Genomic DNA, 21,060 nt, shown 5'->3' on the forward strand with positions numbered 1-21,060 from the left:
GCTCAAAATGGAAACCTAATTCAATTAAATAATACCAATTTACTACTGAATTTAATGGAACCAGGAAATCTTCCCAATCTTTAGTCTAGCATAAACTAACAGTATGTGAACTGTGACCTTCCACAGAGGAAAGCAGGATTACCTTCACCAGTTAATCACTAAGAAACTGCCGCCTCCTCGTGTTTCGCAGCTTTGGCATTTCTATGCACAGCAGATCTTCAGCACACAAATTTTGTAACCTTTCTGCCTGTGTCTTATCAATTCAAACTCCTTCTCTAGTGAAATGGCAAGAATTGCACTGGATCAAGATCCTTCACAGCTGGACTTAGTGGAGGAACATTTAACCTCTAGATTATCCTGCCTAGTTCGATCCAGGTGTTTTTCAACTTAAAAGACTGGGAAAACATGAAGAATTTTACTTTCAGTGTAGCCCAAGGCACAGCATAAAAACCCCTCATCACTGAATGTGCAGATGATTCACTAGGTACTTAAAACTACCTAAAGCTTGCTTAGGTATTGCAAGTTTAAGGTTTTTCAGTTAGTGTTTTTTCAAACTCAGAAAACAGGAGGAGTAAGGAATATTACACCAATGGATGAGGCTGTGCAAATCTGACACATGCATCTAGTTGATCACAGAACTCCATGGAATATGGAATTGCAAAGCATGCTGGAGTTCTGCCATCAATGGTTTTGTTCAAATAATTCTTACAGTACCTTCTTACTCCATCAGTGACAACAATTTTGAGTCTTTTGTTTGGACATTCAAATGATTAAATATAAACTGATTCAAAAAAAACCCCAACCCCAGGAACTTTAAAGCTACTCAGCCAAACCATCACTGGTTTAATAGTTCTATCTCATGCTATTAAGATGCATAATACAATGTAACAGCAATGTCTAATTCTCATATATCAAAATTGAGAGAATACTTGAGGTGTTTCAGCTCTCCCTTGATGTATTCCTAAAGTAAGCTCCTGTTAGTGGAACATGAAGACAGGTTAAACGAGAGAGAATCTGACTCCATCAGTGAAATTAGCAGAGGCACGTTGATAAGGTGTCCTTGACTATTTCCTGCTATCATGCTTATTGTAATTGTGCCTAAATTGCAGTTACACAGATGGGTTTCACTTATGAAAAACTGCTCTTTGGAAACAGCAGGAATATTTTGGATAACGGTACACCTACCTGGCCACTGCAAAAGAAAGGACATACATGCTCCATCTTTAGATAAACGTCCAGTTGCAGTTTTAGCATTTTTTTCTTAATACACCACTACTAATATTATACTATCTTAATCAATAAGTAATCATAAGTAGTGCGAAAAATAACTGCAAAATAACTCATAGTCTTCTGTTTACTGGTTGGCTCAAAACAAAGTATTCATGCCTGTTAACTGCTTCTCTTAATTTGTTCTATATCAAGTGATTTTGTAGCAGCATGTCCTTGAAGGATAATAAAAAAATCCCCCATAAAGTATAATCATCTCATGACTGAACAAATCCAGAATGATGTCTCAAATACAAAATCTGGTCTCCCTTCCCCGTCCCTTTAAAGTATTTTTTCTATTAGCCCTTCCAGGAAGAAAGTATGAAATCTGGTTTCCATGGTATCACTCAGCATATGCAGAATCTATACTTTTGTCTATTGTAAAAATGATACTTCAGAGTCGGTATGGTATTATTCGTGAGTCATCACAGCCAGACTGTGGGGAAGAGATAGGACAATCATACAGAAGAGGGAGATATGCACTTATCTGAAATTAAATACTGAGACACATTAACATCTGGGAAAGGGAGGAGACTGTGAGGAAAGGAATTCAAACATTTCTAAAAGAAAATTATTTCTTCTGATGGAGAATTTCTTGATCCCACCTTTGGCATTTTATCTTGCTTCTGAAAAATCCCTGCTCTCATTCACTACAACACTCCTGCCATCAAGTATGTCAGCACTTAAAACTAGAGGCTGGACTACAAAATTTACTAAGACTTAATGTTCCAAGCTATTTTATGTGCAGTTGCAAGATTATTTCTAGGGGAAAAAAAGTCAGTTTTGATTATGGCATCTGTAAACAATGTAATACCATGACATTTAAATTAACAATAGGAACAATTCTGAAAAGTATTCTCATCTATTTTTCCATGCTGTGTTTTTCAAATCATGAAAGACTTTATATTAAGACCAACAGATCCAAGTTTACTGGCCATAAAAAAATCCCTTAGGAATAACTGATCTTCTTCAGGGACTATTTGTTCCTTCAAGTAGATTTAGTGCTGAGACAGCGTGGTAGTTAAAGCACAAACAGAGGCTGTTGATAAAGTGGCAATGCATAACAACGTTGTGATGTATTATAAAGGAGCAATTGCCTGCAGTTCATCAGTATGGACATGGCAATGAAGTTCTGCTTTACATATTCCAGGCACTAAGAATTTTGTAGCCGTGATTACAGGAGGTTCTTCTTCCTCTATAAAAGGAAAAAAGGTGGGGTTCATTAATTAAACCATTGTTGTTTTTTTTTTTTATTTGGTCAACATTTTAGAAACAAGGTAAAGAAAACTTATGAAAACCCTCTGGATCATAATGTCACAGACTCGTGAGGCTGTACTACCATACTCAGTAACTTCTTATCTAAAGAATGAATACAGATTTTCTCCCCAGGCAGGGCTTCTTAGAGAAAACCTCATTAGTGAATGGACCTAGTAAAGGTTTCGTTGCTGGTACTTCCTCAAAATTAAACTGGTTTGACCTTCAGTTGATGATGTCCAATATGATGATCTCTTTGAGAATCTTTTCTTTGCAGACCAGCAGTCTGAAAGTATTACAAATTTTTAGGTTTACCGTTGGACTGGATGGTCTTAAAGGCCTTTTCCAACCAAAATGATTCTATGTGACTTATGATTTTAATTCAAAAGATTAAGTCAAACTGTCCTTTAAAGAAGAAAGGAAAGATCTACCTTGATATGCTAAATGACAGAGCTCTTCTATTCTGACGAACTAATGGATAAAAAACAGGTAGCAAGAACAGAAATGGTACTGTGAATTCAGAGTAATAATTTGGACATATCCAACTCCTAGAACAAGAATAAAAGCTAAAAAATTCTATCTACTCTCATTATTAGGTATATAAATATTAGGGCTAATCTATCTACTCTTCTCATTATTAGGTATATAAATATTAGGGCTATGATATTTTGTATGTCTGGGACAGTAAAAAGATTTAATGGGTTGCACACTCATAGCCAGATGATGCTCAGTTCTAGATACTGGCTCCTTTGTACCCTCTACCTAATGAGGACTGTGGTTTGGGTGAGGGGAGATTTGAGAGTTGGTCAGGATGGTGCTTTTGGACAGGGACAGTGAGTGGGAAAATTTAATAAGTTATTGTGGTTTCTTAAGACGTCAGAGCATCAGAGTTAAGATCCAACTCTACCAGCTATTGCTATAATGTTTAACCTCTATAGCTGACACATGGTAACAAGTAGGTATGTGACTTGGGAATTAATTACTGGAAAGACTGCCTCTTTCTTTCAGTGACTCCTTGGCAGCTGGGATACCCAGCTGACAGCTCTGTGATTGAATCAGGAGGGGAATACTGGTAAAGCATTCTTACAGACAGGCCATAAATTTCAAACTAGCATCCTACTTTCATCTAGCACTAGAACCTTTACAGATATCATCTGTAATTTGTCCCAAAAATGTGAGAAAAGCCGATGTCAGAAGATGGCAGGAAATTAAACAATATAATATTAATTTTGAAAAAAAAATTAAGAGTATTTGTGACTTATGGAATTAAATCAATAAATCTGTATTTTTTCCACCTGAAAAGTTTTCAGGTTTTAGTTATTTTGTCCTACAGACTATCTAGCTTATAGGTATAGAAGCTACATTGGTAAATCAACATCTACATTCTATCCCCTCAAGATAATTCTGGCATCAAACATCAGTTATGAATTATCTGAATAATAAAAAAATAATCCATTTAGCCAAGAGAAAAGTCTAACAAATTAGCTCACTGTCAACACTCATTCAAGAAAGCAGAACAGCATACTACCATCAAAATGCAATACTCACCTGTTGTAGCTGCTTAAGGAAAAACTCAGCTAACAGCAGTTTTTATCCTATGAATACAATTGCTGGAACATTCCACACTGATGTAGTTGTGAAGACAGTTCAATCTTCTGTAACTAGTAAGGTCAGATCAGCTTTTTATATAGCCTGAGGCAATATTTACACCTTCTAACTGTAGGTGTCTAAGTGGGGTATCTGTTTTGGAGAGTGTCTTCCAAACATTTAAATTCCTCCACTGAAACCTGTTTGCTCATTCCTCCCAGCCCCATATCCAGTGAGAAGCCTAATGTCAGTCTGAAACTTGAGTTGACCGCAGTACAGAGCAGATCCCTAAAGGTTTGAATATGCCCTGGAGCAAAACAGGATGTCATGTTTAGATTTATGGCTGTTCTGTAAGAACACTTCACCCTATCACCTTCTTGATTAAACCACACAGCTGACAGAGTATCCCAGCTGCCAAGGACTCCCTGGAAGAAAGCAGCAGTCTCTCCCATACCAGGTCAATCAGTGACTTAATAGAATACTAGTGAAATCTTACATAGCTAAGGTCCCACACATACAATAAGTTATGGAAAAGATTCATTTTTCTAAAGTTACTGAAACCAATCTTTTTTACCATCTTTATACAATACTTACCTTCCTGTGCAGCCTTCTATATGGCTCCTCACATATTACCTTATGTATCTTGAGATGGTAGAAATATGCTCACAATAACTGAATATAATTTTTAAACCACTGCTGTATCTTACCTAAATCTGATGATAAAGAAACACTTCCTGTAATGGAAGATGTTTCAATTTGGTCTGTCAACAGTCCTTCCATTAAAGGTAAAGATAATTCAGATGAAGGAACAGATGAATCATAGATTCCAGAATCTCGAGGCATATCTTTAAGATTTGAAGCTTTAACAACATGTAACAATGGCTGAAGAACAGAGCTGCCACCATCCTGAATGTCCTGAGTTTCTGTATCTTCTCCAAGGTTTAAGTGCTGAATTATACAGTGAGAGTCTGAATTCGCTGCTGAAATAATATTTACATCTGTTTTCAGGTAAAAATCACCATCCATCACCTGTTTATTCACTAAGTCATTTAAAACCAAGCCTGAATCAAATTTTTCCATGACAGGCTCTGAGTAATGTAAAGAAGGTGGAGGGAAGGGAATAAATTGTTTCTCAAACCAATCTGGTTCCTGATCAATGAACTGATGCATGTTGCAAATGGCAACATAAAGGGATCTCCCAGATTTGCTCCTGAAATAATTCCTTTTACTAATGTTAACAGGAAACACCTCTGAATCCTGTACATTAAGATCTCTGGAGTGTAAATGCAAATACAGCTGAGGGAGATTATCCATGAGTTTGTATTTTGTACTTAGATCCAGAATACCAGGGATGTCTCCTTCACAGGAGTAATCAAAGTAGACAGCAATGTACTTGCAGAGGTCATCTGAATTCTGCTTTGCTTGACGAAGCTTCTCTGCAATAGTCAATACAGCAAACAGAAAGAGTTCCCCTTTTCCTGCATCTTTGGTTACCCCTCTCTGTTTCCAGTTCTTTTTTTCAACGAAGTATTTCATTCCCTTGGAGCATACAACAATGATAAACTGGGACTCATTTATTTTTTTAATAAGCCACTCTTTCTGACCTTCTTTACAAATTTTTTGATCTTCCCACAAATCTAGAGACACCTGGAAAAGAAAAGAACACCCTGGTTCATATTAATTATTAGATATATTTGCTAATAAAATTTAAATGAGTTATACTCAGTGAATCAGCTTATATTTATCCGACAGTTGAGAATTAATGATGAGTTTAAGTATAGCCTGTCCCTGATGCAAAAACAAGCTGTTTTAAAAGAGAAATAAGTAGTAATTAACATAGCATTGATAGTGGACAAACTGGAATCAGTGATACTATGTCAGTAATTATTCACCAAAACAAACACAGCTTCACATTCATTCTAAACTTTGCTTGTGGGCTGAATACTTCACTGGGGTAAGGAAGTGGGTGAATTGCTAAGGCAAAAAGGAAAACATTCCAGACTTTTTTTTTTTTTTTAAAAAAAACCAACCAAACAAAAAAACCCCAAACAAGAATGCTAGTCACTACACAAAGCCATTTTGCTGCTTATTTATTACTTGAAATTTACGGAATCAACAAGTAATAGTGCAAAGCCAAGTAGCTGAATGTAAACTGGGTAGTTCCTTAAAAAAAATAAAACCACTATGGATTTGATACATAGCAATATTTCTTGGGGAATAAAAAGAACATAGAAAATGCGGATGGACCAAGTAAATTACTATTTACTTATCTGATCAAATTAGATATCATCAATCCACAATAAACAATGTATTGTGCTTGCCTCAAACAATTTAACCATTGTATATCTGGGTCCATAATGTGTTGAATGTAATGGAAATACATATTAGCTTAGCATCTTTTGCCTATTAATGAATTCTGATGCCAAGAATTTTCATATCTAGATACAAACATAATCAGTGCCTATAACATTGAGTCCTTTCAGTTAGGATGCAAAACAGCAACAGCTTATCTGTGATAAGAAAGCTCTGATAATTTTATCATAAGAACTGTTTTATTTTGTACTTTGGCAAATTTTCTGAACATTCTACATGGTCTGAAATGCTTGTGTACACCAAGATGAAGGACACAATGTTTTATCTCATGAAAGAAAAAATGAGAAGCAGAATAACAGAAAAAATATAGATGCAAAAATCTTTCATAACAGACACACTTATGAAGTGTTCTTTCAAGCATTTTTCCAGAGAATAAAGTACTTCTGCAGAGTGGAAAACTTTGCCATGTTAGAAGACAGAGATTAAGTGGATGCCTAGAACACAAGGACTCATGAAAACTGTTACCACACAGTCAGCTACAGGAAGAAAGCCATCGCACCTGAAGTGGTCAGGCAGTTGCACCAGATGATCATTGTAGGTCCCTTCCAAGTGAACTATTCTATTTTATGCATGAGGAAGAGAAGTCATTTTACAGCTGCTTGGGAGATACTCTAATAAAGGTACAGTGCGGATAGGGGGTTTTTTGTGTCTGTTTTTGTTTCTGTTCTTCAAAATACTCTCTGATCTGCTGTCTATGAGAAAGGATGTTTAATATGGTCAAGTTATTATTTTAAATGGCTATTATATACCACTGGTTTTGTCCTTTACGAGAAAACATTCCAAATCCATATTAAAAAAATACTTGTGCAACTGTTCTGTTATGCATTGAGCATCATTTTTTATATTAAACTCCACAGCTTTAATAACAACACATATTATTTCTGTAGGTAGATGCTATCAATACTTTGTTATATAAATGTTAAACCATGCCTGATACTGTATGTTCCATGGTACATAGTTATAGTAGTAACAGCTCACCCTAACACTATTCCAAAGAGTTGTGCTGCAGCAGGGCTAAAGCACATCTCCAAAAAGGAGATTCAAGTAAGTTACTTATAAAACACCTTACCTGAACCATTTTAAACATATGAATAAATGGTGAACGTCCCTAAATGGATGAGGCATCAATTAGGTGACTGTTTGGGCACTAGAGGTCAGACTTGCTGTAGAGTGGAAAAAACAGTCCAAGCTCACACATTTAAAATCTCAGTGGCAGGATTAAAATGAAGCAAAAATAGACTGACAAACTGTCTTGCCTTTTTACAATTGAAAAGTGAAGGACTGAGATTCTAAACCTAGTTGTTCAAAATAACAATTTGAATGTCTTTCTCATAGCTTTAAATCAAAACCAAGAAAAAGACATGCTGATTTTACAGCATTAACGGAACAGAAGTAGAAAAAAAATAAAAATCAGTAAAAATGAATACATAATATCAACAATTAATCCTAATTACACAGATTTTGCTCTATGAGTAGGAGTTCTGATAGAGTTAACTACTTTAAAATCAAAATAGAAAATATATTTTTGGAATACTGAGACATCAGTGTCTTTTTGTGGGTGTCAACTATAAAGATGCAAAACCTACTAAACAGAAAATGCAGTTAATACAAAACAAGCTAAACATGGCTGAATGGAATTCCTGGAATCAATAGGGTACACATTTTCTGCTTTTCTGGTTTTAGGATGTTGATTTTTGTTTGGTTGGTTTTTATGTAGACTATGATCTGTTCCTTTCCCTGAGTAAAGAAAATTGATATAGCTAATATTTAGAAAAATAACAAAAGTTATCTCTGTGGAAAGGAGAGATTGAAATAACTCATTTTCAAGCACATATGAGCTTTGGAGGTGCTGTTTCAATTAAAGAAACTCTGTTTACAGAAGAAATGTTGAGTTTACCTCACAGCCACAAAAGTCCTGAAGAAAATAAGCAAAGCACTGGATGACGTTAATGTGTTTCTGGCAATCTTTACTGGAATAGCAGATGAACACTTTTGGCCGGGGATGAAGTCTTTCCACATGGAGACCTGCAGCATATGCTGAAGATTCTGAGCTCTCCTCATCTAGATGGGAATATATATTTTCTAAATTGGAAGAGAGAAAGAGTTCACACCATAAAGCCTGGTTTTGTTTTGTTAAAGCTTTTGTAGGCTCATTACTAATGCATCCAGTAATGACTTTTTTCAAAAGATATTTCTTTCCAGCCTGAAAAAGAAAAGTTGCACACACTCTATTTATCCATCTTATGAGTTGCTACATATGTGGAACACATTTTGAAAGTGAAATGTGCAGTTATTACTGTACAACTCAGAAAACTTCAGAAAGGTTTATTTTATAAATAGAATAGGTTGTTTCACCTCTATCCATCTTCAAGAGTCTTTACCTCTCTGTTCAAATATTATAAACCTTAAAAATGTATCATCATCAAGAGTTTCCTGTATAACAAAGTCTCTTGGTTTTTTTTAAAAAAACAAAAAAACCCCACAACACAAGCCAGGTAAGAATATTAAACTCTAAGAACACAGATCCCTTCAGAAAATCATAGTTTCTTTCTGTTATATATATATATATATAAATACACACACATTTAGACATTAATTTGAATTAAGATATGACTAATTTAAATCAAAATAGCTATTAGTGTTTCTTTCTTTGTATAGATGCTTTTATGCTGGAACATAAAAGTCTAGTCTTATACCAGACTAATTCAATCTAGTTCTACAGTTGATTAAGCTAATTTGGAATAAAGCATGAGTATTTCTAAATACAAATAACCATCTAGGGATTTAATTTCTAACAATTCATCAAGAATAACTATTCTGGAACAACTCTCTTGGTAGACAAATCCTTAGTGATTTGTCCGGGTTTTTTGTTGGAACTGTGCTAGCTATGAGCAAAGGGATAGCTGCAGAAGACCAGAAGGTAAAAGGATTTAACCCAGATGGCATATAGCACTTGCAGTATACCTCAATGCCAAAACTCAGATGGATAGCACAGACATGTGAGGTTTGGGGAAGAAATCTCTTTTTCCATATTCATGAAACCACACGATTCCCTAGATTCTACAAAAAAATGCCAATTGATTTTTAACATCTCAATGTAGCAAGTGTGGCTTGCCAGCTCCTGGACACAGAGGAGAGAGACGACAGCAAAGAGGGATGGAACCTAATATAGAGAACCATCTGCAAGTAAGTCTTGGAAAGAGTAAACTTAGGAAGATGGCTGAGGATGAAGTGTAAAGGCAATTTCCAGGAAAGTGAATAAATCTGGAATAGTAGATGCAGGTAGAATTCCAGACAGTACTGAGAACTGTATTGGTATCACATGGCTTTATCTTCCTTCTGGTTTAAAATAAATATGAATTAGACATTTCTGAATTAAATAAGGGAATGTTTAAAACATATCAATTTACAGATCTGTTTGTATTCCACATGGTCACACAAAAAAAAAAAGCTGTGGGGAGGAAGGACAGAGAAGTAGAAAAGAAAGCTCTTCAGATAAAGGTATTTCTGGAAAAAAACTACCAGTTAAGACTTTTTTGATTGCAAAAGTATATCCTTCAATGGAACTCTGTATTGAATAAACCCTCTTACCTTGCTGTTTCTTGCGGCACATCACTGTGAAAAGTGTTGCAAATGCTGAAATGACAACTAAAGGGACTGTAATGGCAATAGCTCTTATCGGTCCAGCCCACGGAGAATGTACTTTGAAAAATAAAGCAAAATTAGCCATATGCAAATAAGTGATATTATAACTATCTAATCAAATCCTCACACTGGGAAGGTAACATTGCTGCAGTGCACTATTATCAGATGATTCCCAAATATACAGTAGAATCAAACATCACGTTCTGCTCCATTTTAAAGAGGCTTTATGCTGATTGCCCCCATCACCACAGCATTAGAATGACCAACGTAAGTGCTGCATGTCAACTTGTACCTCCCCCCAGGAGAAGAACTTTACATCTTGCTAAGATACACAATAGCCATTTGGACCTGTCAGATTTTTGTTCCAGGGTGCTGAACTCGTCACTTAGAAAGAACTGTCTTCCTGCACAGGTTACCTTCAGCAATGTGCATTAGGATCCAGTCCATTGTGCTCATTGCCCTCACGTGCAGCTATGATCTGAAATCCCTGTTTAGCTTCCCAATAACTGGCCTGTTACACAGACAAGCTAAGCATCCACCTGGCAGGTTTTCCAGACTGCTTGATTTGATCTCAGGGTTGAAGTACACAGGCAGGTAATGTGTTTAGGCTGCATAGTTTCGTTACATTATTTCCACACTACTGCATGCATCAGTTGTATGCAGTTAAGATACAGGCTATGATTCTTCATATCCATATATACAACAAAAGTGAATTTCCCCCAAAGATTTCCAAAGATTTATTGATCCAACTGTCTAAATATAAATGTACAGAGATGCAGATATGTATGTACAAGTGTGCACATCTACTCTTTTTTAATTAGGTAAAAAAAAATCACAGCATGATCGCCTCAGTAGTCTTGATTATGGCAAACAGATGCAGGTCAAATGGAAATTTATTTCCAAGATAATTAAAACTGAATCTAAATTAATAAGTTAAATATTGTATACTGTTTAAAAAACAAAATACATACCTGGTTTTAGTGCATAGTGCATTGTTTTCCTTGTTGTATTAGTGTCATCAACCAGCTTTGGAAAGTAAAAGTTGAATTTTATTTTGTGGAAATTTAATTTTATTTCTTTTCTGCAATATGTAAACAACTGTAACAGTTTTCATTACCAAATGTGAAGAAACTTACTGTTCAAAAAGTTAAAATTAAAGAACATCACAAACTAGTAATTAGTGAAATAATTTGTCTTTGTTGGTACATAGTTTAATGTTGTAACATTAACCTTCAGAGTTCACATACTGTCATCATCAGAAGAAATCCCCACCTTTTAAGTATAGTTTAAATTGACCAAACTACGGAATTCCAATTTTTAAAAAACATCAAAGTCCAAGAATTATGCAGGCCCACAACTTTACTTGAAGGCACAGATGAAACTGCTATATGCCCAGGGAACCAAAGCTATGGAAAGGTCAAGAAAAATCTGTCTAAAAACCTTTATTTGCCCAAAATCTGTCTAAAAACCTTTATTTGCCCAAGATACATCCCATACTAGGAATGCCTGAAGTCCAATTTTACCAGTGTGACTTGAAATATTTTCATTTCAGTTTGCTTCTCCATTAACATACTCTCTTAGGTGTTGTACAAATGACTATTTATAAATATTACCTCAATTATGTAATCCCCTGGAGATACGTTCTGAAGAATACAACTTGTAGTATCTGTGTTTTGCTCCTACATCAAAAAAGACAATACTTTGCAAGCCATTCACATACTTTTAAAACCTAATAAAAAATACATTTGCATTGATTTAGGAATACACAGTGCTCTCCTGTATTAAGACACCTTAAAGCAGCAAAACTAAGTCTCTCCATTCAAATATGCAAGGACCACAATCCTCTCTACCCGTGGAACTAAAATATGATTAATTATTTTTTTTTAAAATCTTAAAAGTTTGGTCTAACACATAAACTTTACATTGTGCCCTGAAGCTTCCTAACTTTTGGAGACTTAGGATGAAAGCTTGACCAGTGAGAACAAACTTGCAATTGAATACTAAACAAAGTTCAGGAAAATGATACAGCAGGCTGTAGCTCCCATAAGACAACTCAGGTACATAGCTGTACAAAATCACAGAGAGCTTAATTCCATGCCCATACTAAAATAAGAGCCACCTTGTGATACCATCTTAGATGGGTAATTTATAAAGTGGTTAAATGTGGTGCAAAGGTGAAATAAAAAAAACAGGAAATAATACGTATAACAAACATAATAAAACTGCAGTTTGAAGTACTAATTAGTTGTAGGGTCTTCAAGACAGAGAACAGTCTCTTCCCATTTGCTTACACAATTCAACTCCAATGGAGCCCTCAAGCCTCATCAGAATACAATTATTATTTATATAAATAGTACCAAATAGTTTAAAATTTTAAAACTGATACTATTCTATATTATATTAAGTTTTTAAAATCTCTATAAAACCTTAAAACATCTAATGTTAACATGTTTTGTGCTTTTAAGAGTTGCAAAACTTAATGACGTACTTGTTTGCAGGTCTTTTGCTTAAACGGCCCTTCATGCTTAAGTTTGTAGTGAAGAAAGTAATATCTAAACCCAAAGTTGTGAGGTGCATGATCAAAGGACACTTGCATGTTAAAACCCTGCTGGGTAACATTCAGATTCCTTGGCTTCCAGTCTGTCAGAGGAGATAGTAATGAATTGGAAAAAAAGTGACTCTTCAAGTACAGTAACTTTTTGTAAGATGAATATACAGAAAATATTACATTTTACTTACAAGGTTTGCAGACAAGGTTTTCTGGCTGCAGCAACAATTCACATGCTGCAAATACACACATAAATTATTAATGATGCAGTATCAAAATGCTGTGCTATTTACATTGAAAAAGCACAAGGGCAAAAGAGGGGAGTTCATAATTTTGAAGACATTATCCCCATTTCCTTCCCAGTCTCTAATATGCCTGTAGTAAATATATTTTGCAAATTTAGCTTCTTCGTTACCCCAAAGGGTACCTGTGGTTTCTCATCATACTTAAGCACTGAGGAGCTTATTCAAGTTTCTTTAGCTCCAATGAGAATTGCTAACTAATTTTGAGAACTTCAGCTTGATTTGTTGCTATCTAATTTTATATGTACTCATCTATATGTATCTTGAGATATCTGTTTTTGAAACTGTGATCTAAAAAACAAGAACAAAATGAACTTCTTCACAATATCCAGAGCGGAGAAAGGGCAAACCATCTTCACAAGTCAAATCTTCCTGAGAACCATGGCAGTAATCCTGCTGCAGGCAAACCTGAGATAATCTCAGGCCTACCTGAGACTTTTCTTCTGGTTCTTGCCTAACACATATTATCATATACCACAGATTTATCTGTGGCATCTTAATTCTTTCCACTTAAAACCCAGATCTTTCTTCAAAGACTATGTCAGTAACTGTCTTAACCCACTCACCTAACATCATCTACTACGTTCCTTTGTTTGGAAAACCAAAAAGCCTGGAGGGGGCACCCACTGGTGAAGAGATGATATGCAATACTTACATCTAGTTCGGAAGAAAAATGGGTGATAATTGCTTTCATTTTTAATGGAAGGAAAAGGAACAATCTTTACAAAGTAATCTGTTTCAAATTTCAGATTTACAAAGGGCTGGGATTCCATTCCCTACAAAAAGACAAGAGTGCAATGTATTTTTAAATCAACTATTATAACTGGAAGTATCTTTCAAAACAAGCCCACAGGTTTGCAAACATAAGCATAAATATATTAGGAATCCTTTATCTACCCCTCCATTACACACTGACATGAGAAATCTCAATACAGAGTTGGATGTGGATTATTACAGATGTGGACCTGTACTCCAGAGTCACCCAAGTGAGAGTTTCCAGCTTCAGGAAAGCTTCTGTAGAAGGGGACTAAACCTGCCTCTAGATCAACAACTATCATTAGTTTAAAGAATAATACTTTTAGGAAGCAACCTGCTTCCTAAACAGTACATTGTGTATATATTTAGGTAGAGATATATTTAGATTTATATGCAGCATAGGAACACTTTCAAAACTACTCAAACAATCAAGCAACAATGAAACTTTTCTTGAAACAAAGCACTTACTGTTCTTTTAAAACTGGGGCTGAGCTGCTTTGGATCTTTTAAAACCATCTGCTGGCATTGTCTTCCCTCTGATTTTAACTCCTCAAGTATTACTCGAAATCCTTTCAGGTATTCAATCCCTGCAAACAGTAATGCATTTAAATAGGAGAATAGTATTTCAAAATGGATAAGGTGATATTTTATATAATTTTAGTATACATCATCCTTACAAATAAAACTTCCCATTAATATGAAATATGTTTGTGTTTTAATACCTGTTGTTGTACGTCAGTTCTTTTTGCATTTTCTATCTTGCCTATTTATAATTCAATCTTTGGCAAAGGCTGCAATTACTACATACTTGTGTAATGCTGAGAGCAGAGGGGCCCACATCTCAGCTGGGGCTTCCAAATTATCACTGCAATGTAAGTCATCATTACCTTCATCACCCTCAGGAATACTTCATAGTAACTTCATATTTCCATTATTAGCAATGAAATACAACATTTTGCTAGTAAATTATAGAAATATTTCTTTACAACATCTTCCTATCATTGCTGAGATTACCAGATTAAAGGGATATCAGTTGTTACAACTTCTTCAGTTCTAGTATAGTATGGGATAACAGAAAACTTGACTTAAATGGAATGGAATTTATTCCTGTGCATGAATACTTCCAGTTATTTATAAGTGATGCCAGAACTACAACCATTTTTTTCAAGTTACTCTAACACAACTAACTCTCAGCACAGTGTCTTTAAATTTGGTTGCAATGTTCTAATCATGGAATTACTTCATTACATGATTAATCCACAACACGGCGATGCCAGTGTCACAGGACAATGCCAGAGCATTACACTGTGATAGTTTTGTGGATCAGGTATCAAAGTCACTGCATAGTTCTTCAAGACTAACTACCACTGCTCCACCTAATTACAACTTTTCAACAGTATTATACGTGGCATAATACATATTTATCAAAGACACAGCCACAGCCTTTGTAAGCTAAATGCTACATAAATCAAAATGGATTAATTTGACTTCATGCTGTTTGTCAAATTAAAAAAAAATATTCCAAATGATTTTCCATGGACTTTCCTCTGTTTCACTAGTTTTCCTGGTTTAGTTTTGTTTTTTAATGTTTTACAATCTTGCAGAAGATAAAGACCATGAGTTGCCCAACATATTCTTAATATTCCTTGGAACAAAAGTATTATTTGTGCTTACATGAAGACCATGAAAGAGAAAGTGTCCAGTCTCCATGTCACCCGAGATGTTTCGACAGCAGTTCTGTCCTCATGCTTTCCAAAGGATTAACCTCTGATCATTACAAGAAAGAACACCAAGCTTTGTTTCCCACAGAGATTTAATTCATCTAGTCTGCAGCTGAAGATTACCAAATGCTTTCAACTGCACAGTTTTGCAGAATTAAGTGTAATTTTCATATACGCTTTTCAACTCCAGAAATTAATTGGGGGTTTTTTTGTTGTTATAAAAAAACCCCTATGAAAGCATTATTTAATACTGTGAGGCCACAAAAAAAAAAGAAGAGAAAATTTTTCTTATCTTTCTACAATGTTTAATTTAATAAATGCAAGTCTGGGCTACAAAATTCATATCAAGTAACGCAATACGCATTTGCATTACTATCCATGTCTCATCGTTTAGGATGCAATCGTACTACATAAATGGCAACTTCCCTTTCTTACTAAGTCATAAGAAAAACACAATTTTAAAGCTTTTTGAGGCAGTATGAACCATGAAATATCAAGTTGAGACGCTGGATGAGGAAAATAACATGAAACAAAGACATTACTGTTTTAATTTTGAGAACTGTATCGTGTTTCACTCTAATTATAATTATTTAATTGATATGGAAAAGCACCTTTGCAGTTAAAAATTCTTTAATGAAGTATTAAAAACATTCAAGAAGGAAACTTCACATCTTCAATTTTCTAAACATTGGTGACTTAAAAAAAGAGTTTCTATTAAGCTGCTCTATTTAGGATCTTAATTAGTGTGAAGAAAAGGGAACACTGAGCAGATGTTGCTATAGAGTGCAGTATAGAGCAGCGGGCTCCAAATTTAGTTGATTGTGCACTCCTATCAACAAAAATATTTTTGAGCACAAAACCTCAGTATATTTATTTTTTCTTGAAATTTGCCTAGTAAATGTCTGTCTTCCCCAATAGACATTTTTTCTTGCAAACTAAACACAACATGTTGCATTTTTATATTTTTAACAACTGTGTTCAAAGCCCACTGGAACTCATTTGCAAGCCTTTTAAACCAGGCTGGGAAATTCTGGATACATCATGTATCACACGCGAAAAATGAACATGCGACACAGAAATCAAGCAAGGGTGCCAGTGTCAATCCAAGTATTAAATATTAGTAAAGCTTAGCTTTTCTTTTCAAGATTTAAAAATTATGTAAATGGAAGTTCTAAAGTTTTCTTAACATGTCCCATTGGACCATCTTGCACACCCCCCACTGTGAAGACTACTGCTCTAGTGGGCAATAAGGTACTTCCAGTGACATGCTTAAGCGATTGAAGAATGTTCTCAAGTGTCCAGACCTGACACAGAAACATATTAAAGTCTGTATATTTATGATTGAATAATGTCTTCCACTTTTAAGACAATCTGCATCCTAAAGAATCTTTAAGTGTATCGGCAGTTAAGCTCAATCAATGCCACTGAAATGCACCAATTCCTTGAGGCAGAGAACAAAATAGGGGCTATTGCACATTCTGAAGAGCAGGAAAAATTCAACAAACCGAAATAGTAAAAAGCAGCATGTGGCTACAGAGAGCATCCCAGTTTCAAGGGTATTTCAAGTCAGCTAGTAAAAATAGCAGCTTTGCAAAGCTGTTAAGAATTTTTTCTTCTTAAGCCGTTTGCTTCAATGATTCCAAGCGTAATTTAATTATTTTCCTTAATACTGATCAGCAAGAAGTTATTACCAAAGACATGATGAAGCAGTCCATTTGCCTCCACTACTTACCAATGGCATTGGCTGTCCAAAGTATCGTCACTGCAACCTGTTCATTACACGCATACTGACTGATCGTTATGTTCTGCACATCTCCGATCACATGTTTTCCCCCCGAATTCAGATAAGGTGTGCAGTCTAAAAATACGGAGAAATAAACACAGTAAGAAAACCTTCTAGCTGATGTTCTTATGCCATACCACAGCAAGTAACATAACCTGCCAACACCACCTAATCTTAAAGTTCTACTCAATCAACCAGCTCCCAACATGACCCACATCTTTCCACGTAAATAAAGAATTACGTTAATTTCCTAACTTTTCTTCAAGATTCAGCAAAGTAGAAGTACATGTGCACTATTTAGTCTACGAAAATAAGTACTGCATAGTAAATCTAGATGAAGTTTTTGCCTCAGGACACTGAAAACCACAAATCATTGAGCACCACCACTTTCACTCACTGCAAAACCCTAGTTCACAGGACTCCAAAGGAGATTACCAGTTTATAATACCAGTGTAGCCTGTACCACAGTAAGAGTGAAAATGACACGTGTTAGGATTCCCAAAAGAGAATATTTTTTTCCTCACTCATTACTCAAAAGAACATGAGGACTGACATTAATTTTGTGCATGTACAGTGCTTAGAGCTAAAGAATGTTGGTCAATGAACAGGCATGTATGAGAACAATGAACAATGTGAAGCTTTAGAACTGGTGCTCAAGAAGTGCTTTTTAACCACAACACTGCTTGACCCTGACCACAAAGAACCTACTGCCTAAATCCTCCTCATGTATGTCATCCATTCAGTAGCCACATCCCTAGAGACCATTTTCCTGCCACTGGATCCAGTCAGAACTGGTTTAGTCTTGTTATCCTCACAAAATACAGTGTACTCCCTTAAAGTTAGAGCTCTGAGAACATGCAATTATAGAAAACCTCAGCTTCCATTAAAAAATAAAATATAAGAAAAACATTCTTGATTTTGTTGAACTTGACCTTGTTTTCATGCATTCAAAACAAGAAAACAAATAACCCCAAATCATTAAAAAATAAAATATAAGGAAAACATTCTTGACTTTTTTGTTGAACTTGACCTTGTTTTCACGCATTCAAAACAAGAAAACAAATAACCCCAAATTTAATTACTTTTAAAGCCTTACAATGTTTAAGCTCATATTTTGTGTCAGGAAGAGAAGTCTTGGCCAAAGAACTCAGTAGTTCTGGAGCACAGTATACATGAAGATGTGTATGCACAAACATTCTGCTTTTGAACCAGTGAAGTCAACAAAATCCAGAAAAAGTTGACCAGTAGACTATATATTACTGACTGATGATTACAAGATTTGTATATACAGAGTTTGTAGAAGCAAAACATGAAAAATCAAGTGTTATGATAAGCCAGTGCAGGAAATTAAAATTTAATTCAGAGGTGTGATCTTAAAGGCAAGGAAAGAAAAATTATTAACTAAAAAGCAGTTTTAGAAAATGGCTTTTTACTATGAACAACAATGGGAAGGGGTCTTTTACGTAACTGCCACGCAAATAAGAATAGACCAGTTTGCACAACGCTGCCTTTTACAAAAGCTGGGCAGTTGGTGCTTTCTCTGCTGTTTGCAGAACTCTGTTGCTATGAGCAAACTCAATGACAGCATGAACTTCCCCTGAGGAGAATAGAGTATCTCTTTCAATGGAAAGTTTGAAGTAACAGGTTTTTTGCTACGTCTGGATCCAATTAATAGCAAGCCCAAGATTTTGGATCTTGGTTACTAAAATTTTACGGTCAAATGACAATTTGCCAAAATGAAATATAGCACAAATGTCTGATGTTTGACTGTGAGTCACTGATTTACATTTTTAAAGAACAACAGATTTAGCAAGAAAAGAGCAGGGAAAAATTGCACTTTGGAGGAAACCACTTCTTTTACTTGAATACAAGTGAAATACTAAAACATACAAACACTTGTTTTTCACCTGAATAAATAATTAACCAACTTATTTAGTAACATAAAACACAGCTCACTAGAGTTGCTGTGTGGCAAAATAAAACCCTTTAAATCATAGCCAGCAAGCCAAATTCTCTTTTGTGCTAGCTTATTCACAGGTATGTATTTCCATATTACACGAACTCTTTAACCTTGTTATCAGAGAACTCTTTTCCTAAAACTCAAATAACTCCTTTGTCCAGGAAGCATGCAGTGCCAGCAGAATTTTGAATTAACACTTGTCATTGGTTAAACACAGTTCCTGGTACCAGAATTAATGGAAAAAACATGACAGATACTGAACTTAAACAGACTCTATTGTGTTAACTAAATGTGGGAATCTCTGTCCTGACTGATACTGTTTCCTGTTTTCCTTTAGGTAGATTTAAAAAATCATAACTTGTGTAGCAACCACTTACCTCTTGTACAACATGACATACTTAAATTTTGCTCATTTTAAATATTAACATCAGGTTAGATTTAAAAAAAAGAATCAGAGTGAAGGATTACAAATTCAGAAACTAATATAAAAACAGAGAAACAAAAGGATGATCAAAATGAAAAAAAAAAAGCACTATTGTTATGTTTCCTGATACGTGCTCTCTATGATGAAATTTTACCCATATTCAGCATCTGAGGTGATTGCTTTGGGCAGGCAAAAAAAACGACCTGGGACTTGCACTGGCATTAATACAAAGATTACTGCTGTAAAATAGGACCTTTCTCTTGCTTGTATTTCAAGTTTATATTGATAATGGCCACTAACTGCCCAAATAAGGACAAATTCCCAATGTAGCCAATAGTCATACTTTACTGACTAGACAACATAGATGACAAAAATCTTTAAAAATGAAAACAATAAGATCCATTTCGCCATTTAGCAGACATTTGAAGAGGTTTGAAGTATTATTGCTGCAACCTGCTTATTACTGTTATGCTAGAGATTACCTGCAAAACAGACCACATCTGCTACAGTACTAAAACCACCTGTCTTCACTGAAAAAGTGGACAGCAGTTTTCCACTAACCTGGTCCTTTAACACTGTAGCTAATGAAAACTTCCAACTACTTCAACTAGATGAAGAGATGCTATTCATCTTCAGTATTCATATTCAATATTAATCCTTACAAAGACATTTTTAATATGTTCTCTGTATACAAATACAAACTACACATTTTCTACCTTGAGGCACACCTTACACTGCTTTCCTCCAAAATTACACACTGGAGAAAAGATGTATAAAGCCTGAAATAATCCTTTCCAATGATTTTGTGTGTAGTGAACCTTTTCATGACTACATTCTTTTACAGAATAAAATCATTTTCTATTAATTTTCCAGCCAAACCCTGAGCAGATGATGTAGGACAATCTGAAAATGCATCCACTACTGTTAGACTGTTTTATTATCAGTGAAACACAGATCCAGCAGAAACAAATCTAGATTTTAAAAATATGTAAATTTAGTAAAGAGCTCATGCTATTCTTACAGCTATTTTTAAGATACATATTGCTATATATTAACAATTCTGATGGAGTCCCTGATTTTTGTGAATATAGTGCAAATTTTCAACTTACTATCATATTTAAAGGTGATATTGAGTAGTCCATTGTTCTTGGTGACTGATGACAGCCCCTGTAGAGAAATATCAAAAAATGATTTGAATAAAGCAAGCTACTTTTAGCTTATGTAGATTTTTGTTTTGTAAATAGTTTGTTGGAGGACAAGAGAACTCATTATTTTTTTTCTTCTGTTTGGGCACACCACCCATCAATTAGAACACAAACAATGACAGAACAGATTACATACACCTGCATGCACTCACCTGCCATCAACTTTCCAAATGTAATACTTAAAGAAGTAAAAACAAAGATAAATTAAAAGTCTGATTATATTTGCATGAACACAT

General features: G+C 35.0%; 1 protein-coding gene across 1 annotated transcript; it reads right to left on the minus strand.

Moving 5' to 3' along the window:
* Positions 1 to 1,257: 1,257 nt before the first annotated feature.
* On the minus strand, positions 1,258 to 20,783 carry IL17RD (interleukin 17 receptor D). The gene is made up of 12 exons (XM_010170434.2): positions 20,729 to 20,783; positions 17,185 to 17,310; positions 14,200 to 14,318; positions 13,631 to 13,751; positions 12,865 to 12,909; positions 12,614 to 12,765; positions 11,739 to 11,804; positions 11,097 to 11,151; positions 10,072 to 10,182; positions 8,378 to 8,562; positions 4,815 to 5,754; positions 1,258 to 2,461 (listed from the first exon to the last, which is right to left on the minus strand). Exons 3-12 carry the CDS (start codon positions 14,245 to 14,247, stop codon positions 2,346 to 2,348), a joined length of 1,839 nt encoding a protein of 612 aa, XP_010168736.2. The 5' UTR covers positions 14,248 to 14,318; positions 17,185 to 17,310; positions 20,729 to 20,783; the 3' UTR covers positions 1,258 to 2,345.
* Positions 20,784 to 21,060: the final 277 nt, after the last annotated feature.

Source organism: Antrostomus carolinensis, unplaced genomic scaffold (genome assembly GCF_000700745.2).
Source record: "Antrostomus carolinensis isolate BGI_N321 unplaced genomic scaffold, ASM70074v2 scaffold24040, whole genome shotgun sequence".
Taxonomy (NCBI): domain Eukaryota; kingdom Metazoa; phylum Chordata; class Aves; order Caprimulgiformes; family Caprimulgidae; genus Antrostomus; species Antrostomus carolinensis.